Genomic DNA, 12,346 nt, shown 5'->3' on the forward strand with positions numbered 1-12,346 from the left:
AGCTGTCTTGACAGCCCTTAACGCCAATATTTGTCTCTCCAGCCCAATGAGATGGGTACAACTTCTAAGCCTCTGTGTTTTGTTCAGTTACTATTTCTGTGCAGTGAAAGAGCAAATGCACCAAGGGGAAAAAGTGACCAAAGAATAAAGAGGAGCTCACGTCATTGCATTTTCATTCTTTCCAGGAAATTGTGTCAAATCCTGACTGTCTTACTTGCTGTGTGATTCTTTCAACTATTTTTAAAATTTTAAGTAAATTTTATGCTTGTGTTCATTGAGATGGTTAATTTGATACCAACTGCTTATCACAAGAAGAAGCAGAAATCTGTACTTCCATTTTACTCATCATACTTCACTATTCTTATTTGACACTCTGTTTTCTTTGTCTAATGTAGGTTCCCTGAAAGTAGAAATCAGCAGAATCCTAGTTGGTAAAACAATGCTTGAAACATAAACTACATTCACTTAATATTTGCTGAATGAATATTTGCTGAATAGAACACAGTGTATATAATCTTTTTTATTCCATATATAGGTATTTTGACAGTTACTCTATTTGTGAATTTAGCATTTAAAATACATTATTTCAAATCAAGATATGAACTTTCAAATTCTATAAACATGTGACTGTCACTTTTTTTAATAGATTAGATAAAACATGTCCTAAAGTGTACCGTGCATAGTAGCATTTTATCTTGAATCTTGGAGTAAATATAATGAGCGACTTAGTTGTTGAGGTGACCTTTGCAGGTATTCCCTTCTGTCCGAAATTTGTGTTAGTATTTTTCTTTCCGTTGAGGCTATGAAAACTTACATAATCAACTTACTGAGGGCTTCTAAACTTAATGGGGAGTTAACACTAAAAGGTTTTGTAGTTCTAGTAAATCCTAAACAACTCTATTTTGAATCGTCTTTTTCTATTTCTTAACAACTTTTCAGCTAGAATCTATGGCTTTCCAAACTGTTTCAGTGATTTAAATAGTTCAATCTTGTCTAAAAATTTAATATCCAAACAGAATTAAAGCTATCCTTCTCCCAGGACGGGTAGACCAGTGCTACTAGAGATGGACTTGGTGTGATCTGCTTTCTTATTCCATCTGTTCACCTCTTCTAGGTTCCTAGTGATGGGAACATTCAAGAGATATGAGGGGGAACAGTGTATGCGATCATTCCAATGGGTACAGCTGAAACCTTTGTCTTGTTAGTTTTTATTTCTCTGGGCTAACACCAACTGGCCCTTGGTGTACTTTGAGAGGCAGACATATATATAATGACTCTTTTATGGGTAGGAGGGAAGAAATGGCTTTTGTTGTTCTGTTGATAGGCATTTTATATTGCTTACTTCCTTGACATAGGAAATCTGGATGGGTCTCTATGTCTTCTTCCCTCCTTAGTTCCTTTCCTCAATCATCTAGTCCGGAGATATGTGCTGCTGGCGCACAACACTCTTGGGTCAAAAAACTGGTGAAATCCCTCTAGCTCAGTTGTTTTATTTTGATATGAGTTATACCCACCAGAAACTAAAATATCCTAGACATTCTAAGGAAGGAGTGTGCAGATACTCCACTGCTTTTGTTTCTTTAAGTCCTACCACCCCTCCTAACTTTCTTTTCCCTTGATCAGGTATAGGAACAGGAGCAGGTTGCTAAGTCTGCTGCCTGAAGAGATGTTTAACTGTAGGATGAGACACCACTCTTCCATTCACCTAAGAATACATTCCCAATAGCTAGATATATATATATATTTAATATATATTATAAATGTATGTAATAAATGTATATTATAAATGTATATAATGTATATTAATAATAGTTACATATATGTATGAGTATTAAATACTTTAAATTGTTTATTGGCTATTGAGTACTTGAAATGTGGTTAGTGTGGCTAAGAAAAAACATTTTTGTTTTAATTTATTAATTTCTATTTAATTTAAGTAGTCATATATACCATGCATAGTAGCATTTTATGTGTTCATCTCAGACTATAAATAATAAATGACTTAATTATTAAAGTGATATTTGTAGGCATTCTTTTCTGTCCAAAATTTGTGTTAGTATCTTTTCTGGCTTTCTGTGTTGGTATCTACTGGCTAAAGTAGTAGACAACACAGTCTTAAGTACCTATTTATCCATATGTACCTTTTTATCCGTACACATGCCAGTATCTATTTGTCTTGGAAGGGAAATGGTGAGTGTTAGTCGACATTTCCTTGTTAGTAAGTCCTGGGAAGAAGTATCTGGACCCACATATGACATCTTTGGGTTGAGAACCCCTGCTGTCTATTCTAGGACAATAAGAATACATTAGTCACAGTTCTTTCAAAGTCTGTGTATTATAACTGCAATATCTGGATCAGTGGAGATATTTCTTTTTTTATGTCTGTTTTGGGGCGACAAGAAAAAACTGTCAAACTTTTTCTCCAGGATTAGAATTTTTAATTGACGAGTTAATTTTAATATCCAAAAGTGACCAAAAAGCTGCATAATCTGCTAAAGATATCTTAGAGTAGTTAGAATAGGCATCCAAGAAAGGATGGTTAGAAACAATTATGGAGAAAATACTTTTTAAGTCCATTTTAATTTACATCTTCTTTTTAAAATTTTTTAAAAAATTTTTTATTGTGAGAACATTGGTTTATAACATTATATTAATTTCAGTTGTGCATCATTATCTTTAATTTCTGTGTAGATTACATCATGTTCACCACCCAAAGACTAATTAAAATCCATCACCATCACATGTGCCTAATCACCCCTTTCATGTTCCTCCCTCCCCCCTCCCTCTCTGGTGACCACCAATCCAATCTCTGTCTCTGTGTGATTGTTTGTTGTTGTTTTTGTCTTCTATTTAGAAGTGAGATCATATGGTATTTGACTTTCTCCCTCTGACTTATTTCACTTAGCACAATACCCTCAAGGTCCATCCATGTTGTCGCAAATGGCTGGATTTCGTCATTTTTTATGGCTGAGTAGTATTACATTATGTATATATGCCCACATCTTCTTTATCCATTCATCTTTTGATGGGTACCTAGGTTGCTTCCAAGTCATTGTGGTTGTGAATAATGCTACAATGAACATAGGGGTGCATGTACTTTATGCATTCATGTTTTCAGGTTCTTTGGATAAATACCCAGCAGTGGAATAGCTGGATCGTATGGTAGTTCTATTCTTAATTTTTTGACGAATCCCCATACTGTTTTCCATAGTGGCTGCACCAGTTTGCACTCCCACCAGCAGTGTATGAGAGTTCCCTTCTTTCCATGTCTTCTGCAACACCTGTTATTTCCTGTCTTGTTAATCATAGTCATTCTGATGAGGGCGAGGTGATAGCTCATTGGAGTTTTGATTTGCATTTCCCTGATAGTGAAGATGGACATCTTTTCAGGTGCCTGCTGTCCATCTGTATATCTTCTTTGGGGAAATGTCTGTTCAGACCTTTTTCCCATTTTTTAATTGGGTTGTTAGTTTTGTTGTTGTTGAGATGTATGTGTTTTTTTAATATGTTTTGGATATTAACTCCTTTACAGATATATGGTTTGCAAATATCTTCTACCAATTGTTAGGTTGTCTTTTCATTTTGTTGATGGTACCCTTTGCTGTGCAGAAGCTTTTTACTTTAATGTAGTCCCACTGTTTATTTTTTCTCTTGTTTCTCTTGCTCAGTCAACATGGTACTTGAAAATACATTGCTAAGACTGATGTCGAAGAGCATACTGCTTATGTTTTCTTCTAGAAGTTTCATGGTTTCAAGTTTTACATTAAAGTCTTTAATCCATGTTGAGTTAACTTTTGTGCATGGTGTAAGATAAGGGTCTACTTTCATTCTTTCACATGTGACTGTCCAGTTTCCCCAGCACTATTTATTGAAGAGACTTTCCATTCTACGTTGTATGTTCTTGGCTCCTTTGTCAAAAATTAGCTGTCCATAGGTGTATGTGTTCATTTCTGGGCTCTTGATTCTGTTTCATTGATCTGTGTGTCGATGTTTGTGCCATGCTACTTTGGTTACTATGGCTTTATAGTATATTTTGAAATCAGGGAGTGTGATACCTCCAGCTCTGTTCCTTTTTCTCAGGATTCCTTTGGCTAATCAGGGTCTTCTGTTGTTCCATATAAATTTTAGGATTCTTTCTTCTATTTTTGTGAAAAATGTTATTGGAACTTTGATAAGGATTGCATTGAATCTGTAGATTGCTTTAGGAAATATGGACATTTTACCTATATTAATTCTTCCAATCCAAGAGCACAGAATATCTTCCCATTTCTTTGTGACTTCAATTGCTTTCAAAAATGTTTTATAGTTTTCAGTGTACAGAACTTTCAATTCTTTGGTTAAGTTTATTCCTAGGTATTTTATTCTTTTTGTTGCAATTGTAAATGGGATTGTATTCTTAATTTCTCTTTCTGCTACTTCATGGTTAGTGTATAGAAACACAACTGACATTGATTTTGTATCCTGCAAATTTACCATATTCAATTATTATTTCTAAATATTTTGGTGGATTCTTTAGATTTTACTATATATAAAATCATGTCATCTGCAAATAGTGACAGTTTCACTTTTTTCCAATTTGGATCTCATTTCCTTCTTTTTCTTGCCTGTTTGCTCTGGCTAGGACTTCAATACTATGTTAAATAAGAGTGGTGACAGTGGGCATCCTTGTCTGGTTCCTGTTCTTAGAGGGATAATTTTCAGTTTTTCTTTGTTGAGAATGATATTAGCTGTGGATTTGTCATATATGGCCTTTATTATGTTAAAATATTTTCCTTCTATACCCACTTTATTTAGAGTTTTTATTATAAATGGATGCTGTGTCTTGTCAAATGCTCTCTCTACATCTATCGAGACCATCATGAAATTTTTATTCTTCATTTTGTTGATGGGGTGTATCATGTTGATTGATTTTCAGATGTTGCACCAACTTTGTGTATCTGGCATAAATCCCACTTGATTTATTGTATTGTTGTGTTCGATTTGCTAGTATTTTCTTGAGGATTTTTGCATTGATGTTCACCAGCGATATTGGTTTGTAATTTTCTTTTCATGTGTTGTCCTTGTCTTGTTTTGGTATCAGGATACTATTGGCTTTGTCAAATCAGTTAGGAAGCCTCCCTTCCTCTTCAATTTTTTAGAAGAGTTTGAGAAGGATAGGTATTAAGTCTTTGAATGTTTGGTAGAATTCACCAGGAAAGCCATCTGGTCCTGGACTTTTATTTTTGGGGAGGTTTTTGATTACTGTTTTGATCTCCTTATTGGTGATTGGTCTATTCAAATTCTCTACTTCTTCTTGATTCAGTTTTGAAAGGTTGTACGATTTGAGAATTTATCCATTTCTTCTCAATTACCCAATTTGTTGGTGTAAAGCTTTTCGTAGTACTCTCTTATAATCTTTCGTATTTCTGAGGTGTCTATTCTATTTTTTCCTCTTTAATTTCTGATTTTGTTTATTTGAGCCTTCTCTCTTTTTTTCTTGGTGAGTCTACCTAAAGTTTTGTAAATTTTCTTGTTTTTTCAAAGAACCAGCTTTTTTTCATTGGGGTTTTTTCTATTTTTTTTTTTTTTTAGTCTCTATTTTGTTTATTTCTGCTCTGATTTTTATTATTTCTTTCCTTCTTTTTTTTTTTTTTTTTTGAGGAAGATTAGCCCTGAGCTAACTACTGCCAATCCTCCTCTTTTTGCTGAGGAAGACTGACCATGAGCTAACATCCATGCCCATCTTCCTCTATTTTGTACGTTGGACGCTTACCACAGCATGGCTTTTACCAAGCAGTGTGATGTCCACACCCAGGAACCAAACCTGTGAACCCGAGGCCGCCGAGAAGCGGAACGGTACACTTAAATGCTGTGCCACCAGGCCGGCCCCTCCTTCCTTCTTCTGATTTTGGCTTTGTTTGTTCTTCTTTTCCCATTTCCTTTAGGTGCACTGTTAGATTGTTTATTTTCTTGTTTGTTCAGGTAGGCCTGTATTGCTATAAACTTCCCTCTTAGAACCACTTTTGTTGTATCCCATAGATTCTGGCATGTTGTATTTTCATCTTCATTTGTCTCCAGGTATTTTTTGATTTCTCCTTTGATTTCTTCATTATCCCAATCATTGTTCAGTAGCATTTTGTTTAATCTCCACCTATTCATGGCTTTTCTGATTTTCTCCCTGTAGTTGAATTTTAGTTTTATACTGTTGTGGTCAGAAAAGATGTTTGGTATTATTTCAATCTTCTTAAGTTTATGGAGGCTTGTTTTGTGGCCTAATATGTGATCTATCCTGGAGAATGTTCCATGTTCATTATTCATAGTATGAATCAACAAAAGTGGTAATGAGTCATTATCAAAGAACAATCACAAATTTCCATTGTTTTCCTCTTGACTATACCTTTTGAAGCATATAATCACTAACCGTAGTTTCAAAATTAATCTGAAATACTTTAGTTCACTTTCAGGTTTATTCTTCCTTGTGTTTTGGGGTTGAAGTTTAAAGAATTGGATGAAACATCAACAGCCCAAAGCTATAAAATGGGGCACAAAATAACTAAAAAAATATTCATAGTTTACAAATATATATTTGTCAACTTATCTCTTGAATATCTTCTTTATCAGTAGCAATGTTCTACACTGAACTCACTGATGGGACTCTTCTTCTGTCCCATCCCAGATCAACTTGATCTATGTCCATCTTGAAATACTTAAGTGTGGCTCCTGTCCTAATGCCAGAGTTAATATTTCCCTAACATGTGTATGTATTTGTCTTATAAGTGGCTAAGGAAATGTTGATATCAGGAAACCAGGATAGATCACTCATATCTAAAACTTTCTACACTGTATATGTGAAAAAGTATGTCTATCTGTAAAAATATCCTCTGAAATTATTTGCTTGTTGGCATAGACAGTGTTCAGCCCTTAGTATCATGCAATAAGAGTGTATGCTCAGTGTTTGTTGATTTATCAGATGAATTGAAAAAATCTAATTAAATAAGACTGGTTCATTGCACTTAATTGCTTATAACTGGCAATAAATATACTTACAAATGGACTAATAAACTTATTGTCTTGTTATTAATTGGCTTTTATAAAAACCATTCTGTAAAAATAGCTATAGTTAGCCTAAGTATATAATATTTATTGGCTGCAATATATAGTTAGTCAAAAATAAATGGCAAAGGGCTAAAGCCACTCATTTCAGATGACAACAGCCTAAGTTAAATTACAAAACTTTCCATAAATCATATGATCTAATTTTATTTAAGGAATCTAATTGTTGGCTATCAGATTGAGTCACATTTTCATGTATTGTATGAGTCTAGAACCTATAGTTTGGCATACTAAAACTATTTCTAGCAAATCTCATTTATTTTTCTAGCTAAGATAATTTGTACACCATGTAATAAAAACTTTGCTTGAGGAAAAACAAACTATGTAAATGTTATTAATGTTTCCTTAAGTGTGGTATTTTTATCGCAAAGAGTAAATATAAATATTGTTTTGAAATTATGTAGGCACTGTTTTTCAAAATGCCTCAAGTTTTCTAGCTTACTAGCCCTGGGGGCTCTGCCAGACTGGAGGTGCTAAGATGGGGAGACTTGGGACCAGATAGAGACTCAGACAGGCAGACTGGGCTGTGTGTTCCAGAAGCAGATGCATCCTGCCGGGCCAAGCATAGCGTCTGAATTGTAAAAGTGATAAATACTATGCCAGAAAGGGAAGTCAGGTAAAGTTTAGAAAGGAAAACTGAGTAAACATTACTAAAAACATGCTATTTTAGTAGAGAAACTTTTTATCTACAAGGTGGCTTTTCTGCTTTATCTCATTTGCATTATCTCTATATAAATCTCCATAAGAGATATGCCAGATTTTCTTCATGGAATGTTTTTCACCTTCTTGTCTACTTTGTAACCCTATACACACATTGCTCAGTAAGTATTTGCTGAATCAATAAATGAACCCTTTATGTCTCCTTTGGTGAGGGAGAGGGAATAAAAGAAACTGTGTGAAAATGTTTTTTATAGCAAACAAAAAGCATATGTCTATAACTTATCATTGTTATGGCGAATCTCATTATAGGAAGCCAGAAATACATGGCAAAAGTTGAAAGCCTAAATCATAATCAAATATGGCACTATTGTGAAGATTCATTAAACATATCATTTGATAAACATTTAAAAGGTTGGACCTGTGCTACACATTTTGATAAAATATAAAAACATTATATATACCATTTAAAAATAACTGGGAAATTACAGTTAAGAATAACTAAGAAATTGTAAATTTAAAGAATAACTGAAAAAACACAAATGATTATGTACAAAACACAATAGATGCAGTGTATAGTGACGTCTATATAATATACTCTGAGAATTAGATGAAAATACACCTTACACTGGAGTCAGTATAAACAACCTAAAGGAATATTGTTAACGAGGGAAGAAGGAGGTGTGAACAAATATTTATTAACCTCCTCATAAGAATCAGACCTGGAGTAGATGCTCTACATGCATTATGTTCTTTAATCATCATAACTATGCTTCAAGTTCCAGTGTGTTCTGGAATTGGCTTATACAGTCTCAAAATAGCCCCTTATTATATATTGTCCCAACTCTGCATTCAAGGACTTTACAGTCGGATCTTTAAATCAGCCATTGTGGGAGTAATGACAGCATGGAAATTAGCAAAAGCTGCAAGGCAGGGCTGTTTTTCCTCTCTTTCCGAGAACAAGGTTGTTTACCAGCATACCACTGATATGCCTGAAGTAGGACTACATAATATTTAGGCTCTAAAATCTATCCAATCTGCAAATTCTACAACTATTGTGGAGCAAATTATCTAGTCATTTTTTATTGAATTAACTTTCTTAATTATAATGGATGATTTACATAATTTTAACATTTTTAGGTTATACACTGGAATGTTTTTAATTGAAAATGTATTGATTTATAAACTGAAAAAGGTTTTGTGTTTTTATAATGGGCTATATTTCTTGATTTTATAATGAGGAATGTTTTACGATTGAAGTGGTAAAATATTATTAGTTATACAGATTTGTTTAAAACTAAGATCTATTTAACACAACCTCTGATCAGATCTTTGACCATGCTTTGTGTTGGTATTTTGCAGTGAGGCCTACAGTAATTGAAACTGATGTTTATGTAAACAGCATTGGACCAGTTGATCCTATAAATATGGTGAGTAGTAAATATTAAAAATAGTTATCTTGCATAGAGTTCTAGAGTATACACCTCAGTAGTAGAATGAGTTTATGAGTAATTTCTGATAGCTAATTCTGAATGAGGTTAGGGTAACGTGCAGTTACTATGTGATGGGTGTTAGGATTGGAGCTAAAATATCCCCATATCTAAGAATGTGTAGCCTGTTACTGCAATGTGCTACGTGTGGTAGGAACTATGCTGGGGCATAAAAAATTATCACCAGATCCATCAAGGGTGGATCCCTGAAGGAATCTAGAAGGAGATAACCAGAAGGCCTGAAGGAAAAGTAGTCAGTCAGAGAAGAAAAGAGACTTACTGGCAGAGGAAGGAGTATGCATAGAGTCACAGACAGTGAAACAGCTTGATAAGATCAAGAAAACTTCCAGCAATTTGAAGACGCTGGAACATAAAGTACAAGGTAAGGAATTGAGGCTGAAAGGATGTTCAAGGGCATTATTAAGAATGGTCTTGTGAGCCATAATAGGAAACTTATGCATGAATTGTATCCCTTTGGATAAGAGAAATGATTGGAATCTTTTCTTTAGGGGAGTGTCATAGGCAGATTTATAGTTTTAATAAATCACTCTTACAATACTATAGTAGATGGATGTAAGGATCCGAGTCCAAGATTAGAGAGACCAGTTATGAGGTTGTTACATTAGTCTGGGCAAGAGATGTTGAAGGCCTTACCTAGTGCAGTAGCAATTGAACAGAAGAAGATAACAGCATGTTTAGGAAATATTAAATAGGTGAATTTTCCAAAATTTAATGATTCATTGGTTGTGCACAGTCTGACTCTGAGGTATACACATAAGGAGACTTTGTAGATGGTAGAGTCATTATTTGAGATAGGGAATATAGCCACACATGCCTCAAATGCTAATGGCACATTCAGGAGGAGCAGTCCAGAAATGATTTGGATTTTAAGTCTGCTGTTCAGGGATGAAGTTAGGACTGGATATAGATGCAAATTGAGAAGAAAAGAGGAACAAGCAGTATATAATATAGCTTAAAACTTCAAGAATACATGAAATGATCCAAGGGGAGATGCATATTAAGAAGAGCACAGATCTGAGGACCAGATGATATAATGAGACCAATGTATAAAATATATAGGTGGGAGAAAGAGAAGAGCAGAAAAGGGGCATACTCAGAAAAGTCAGAAGGGTAAGAGAAGAACCAGGAGAAGATGACGTTATATAACCTGAGAAATTAAAGAGGATGAAGAAGGAGGAACTAATCATCAATTTTCAAGGCACATGAGAATCCAATGAGAAATGGATTAAATTGGGCTCACTGGTGTTGCAATTAGGTGGTACTGGTTATCTCTGTTGTATGAAATTCAATGAAAGGTGAAGGTAGGAATGAAATAACAGATGAATTGTATGTCCCTCTAGCATCCTCAAAATTAGTCTCATGTCCAGCTTCTTGTCACAGAGCTCTGAAGACATACATGAGTTCTACAGGGATAGACATGCAGTCATGCACTGGTTTCAAGGTGATGGCGAGTAAGTGGGAATGCAGGTTAATGTTATGAACTACTATTTTGAGAAAATTGACTTAGAACACTATGAGATAAGAGTATCGTGGTAGAGAAGGGAGAGAGTGAGAGACAGTATAAGAGAAATATAGAAGGGAGAGAGAATATGAGAAAATGTCAAGGCAAGGTCATTTAGGATGGAAAATGATAAAGTGTGGTATTCATGATTTATCTTTTATACAATGAATAAATAATGTTTTATTACTATTTGGAGGACATAATTAACACCTCCAAGATAACCAATATACATTATTAAAATAGGTTAAAAATATTCTATCCCAAGCCCTAATAATCCCATTTCTGTGAGTCGAACTACTAGGTCCCATTCAATGGGCTCAATAATGTATTTCCATCTTCTTTGATTTTGTCATTTGTATTAGTCTTTCAGGCTGCCAGAACAGAGTACTGGAGACTGGATGGCTCAAACAACAAAAATTTATTTCTCTGAAGGCTAGAAGTCCAAATCAAGGTGTCAGCAAATTTGGTTTCTTCTTAGGCCTCTCTCCTCAGCTTGCAAATGGCTGCTTTCTCATTGTGTCCCCACATGGTCTTTCCTCTGTGCACATGCACCCCTGGTGCTCTTTGTGCATCCAAATTTTCTCTTCTTATAAGGACATCAGTCAGATTGGCTTAGGTCCCATCCTAAGGCCTCATTTTAGCTTAATCACTTCTTTAAAGGCCCCACCTCCAAATAGAGTCACCTTCTGTATTAGGGGTTAGGGCTTCAATATATGAATTTTAGGTGGACACAATTCAGCCTGTAACATCATCCAAAGATAATTCTCTAACACTTTGATGATTTTTTCCCTCACTTTATTTATTCATTATTACAACAATCAAATTGTCTCTTTATTATAGGTCTTAATTGACCTGCATAACCGTTATGTGCTTAACAATTGCCTGCTTATTCCTATTAGTATTATAGTCATGCTTAGTTTTTCTCTTACTCAATATAATGTTCACTTGAATGTCATTAACTTTCACAGCTACCTACCCTGACTAATGTACTGACAGCATTTTGGCCACACCATAAGGGACATCTCTGTCACCTTAATACAAATGAATATGAACTGGCTGTGGATAAGTTTAATTTGAGAGTCTGCAATTAAGAGTGAACTCTCAGGAGAAAGTTAGGACTGGAGCAAATATTTGTCAGGAATTAACTAAACCTCTGAGAAATGGGAAAAACACTTGTAAAGTAAAGAGAGAAGAAAAGAGGAACTAATTATCAGACCTTAGGGAACACATACATTTAAGGAACTGAAAGATGAAGCTGAGATAGTATAAGACAGCAAAGTTGGCAAGAAAATGAAGATAAAACAGTGGCAAAGAAAGCAACAGAAAAGAAAGTTTCAAAGAATTGTTTGGTATTACTTCTGCCCCAAACAAATTCCTATCAAACCTCTTGATTTTTGTAAAGGTAAAACATTCTATAGACCTGTGTGTATTGATTTAACGTTATGCAAATATGGGAGTTCCTAAAGTAGGGCATTACTAAAATGTTAATTTTCTCTTTGGGAGAATCTTACAATGTTCATGCTAATTAACCAGTGCTTAGAGAAGATAAGCCTGTTTGAGCATATGGAAGTCTACGTTTTCTTGA

General features: G+C 34.6%; 1 protein-coding gene across 1 annotated transcript in view; it reads left to right on the forward strand.

Moving 5' to 3' along the window:
• The window catches only part of GABRG1 (gamma-aminobutyric acid type A receptor subunit gamma1), a 73,748-nt gene that overhangs the window by 20,530 nt on the left and 40,872 nt on the right, over positions 1-12,346 (forward strand). Inside the window, exon 3 of the mRNA XM_070612918.1 lies at positions 9,112-9,179. Coding sequence (XP_070469019.1) covers positions 9,112-9,179 — 68 coding nt within the window. The remainder of the gene's footprint in view (positions 1-9,111; positions 9,180-12,346) is intronic.

The sequence above is a fragment of the Equus przewalskii genome, chromosome 3 (assembly GCF_037783145.1).
Source record: "Equus przewalskii isolate Varuska chromosome 3, EquPr2, whole genome shotgun sequence".
Lineage (NCBI taxonomy): Eukaryota > Metazoa > Chordata > Mammalia > Perissodactyla > Equidae > Equus > Equus przewalskii.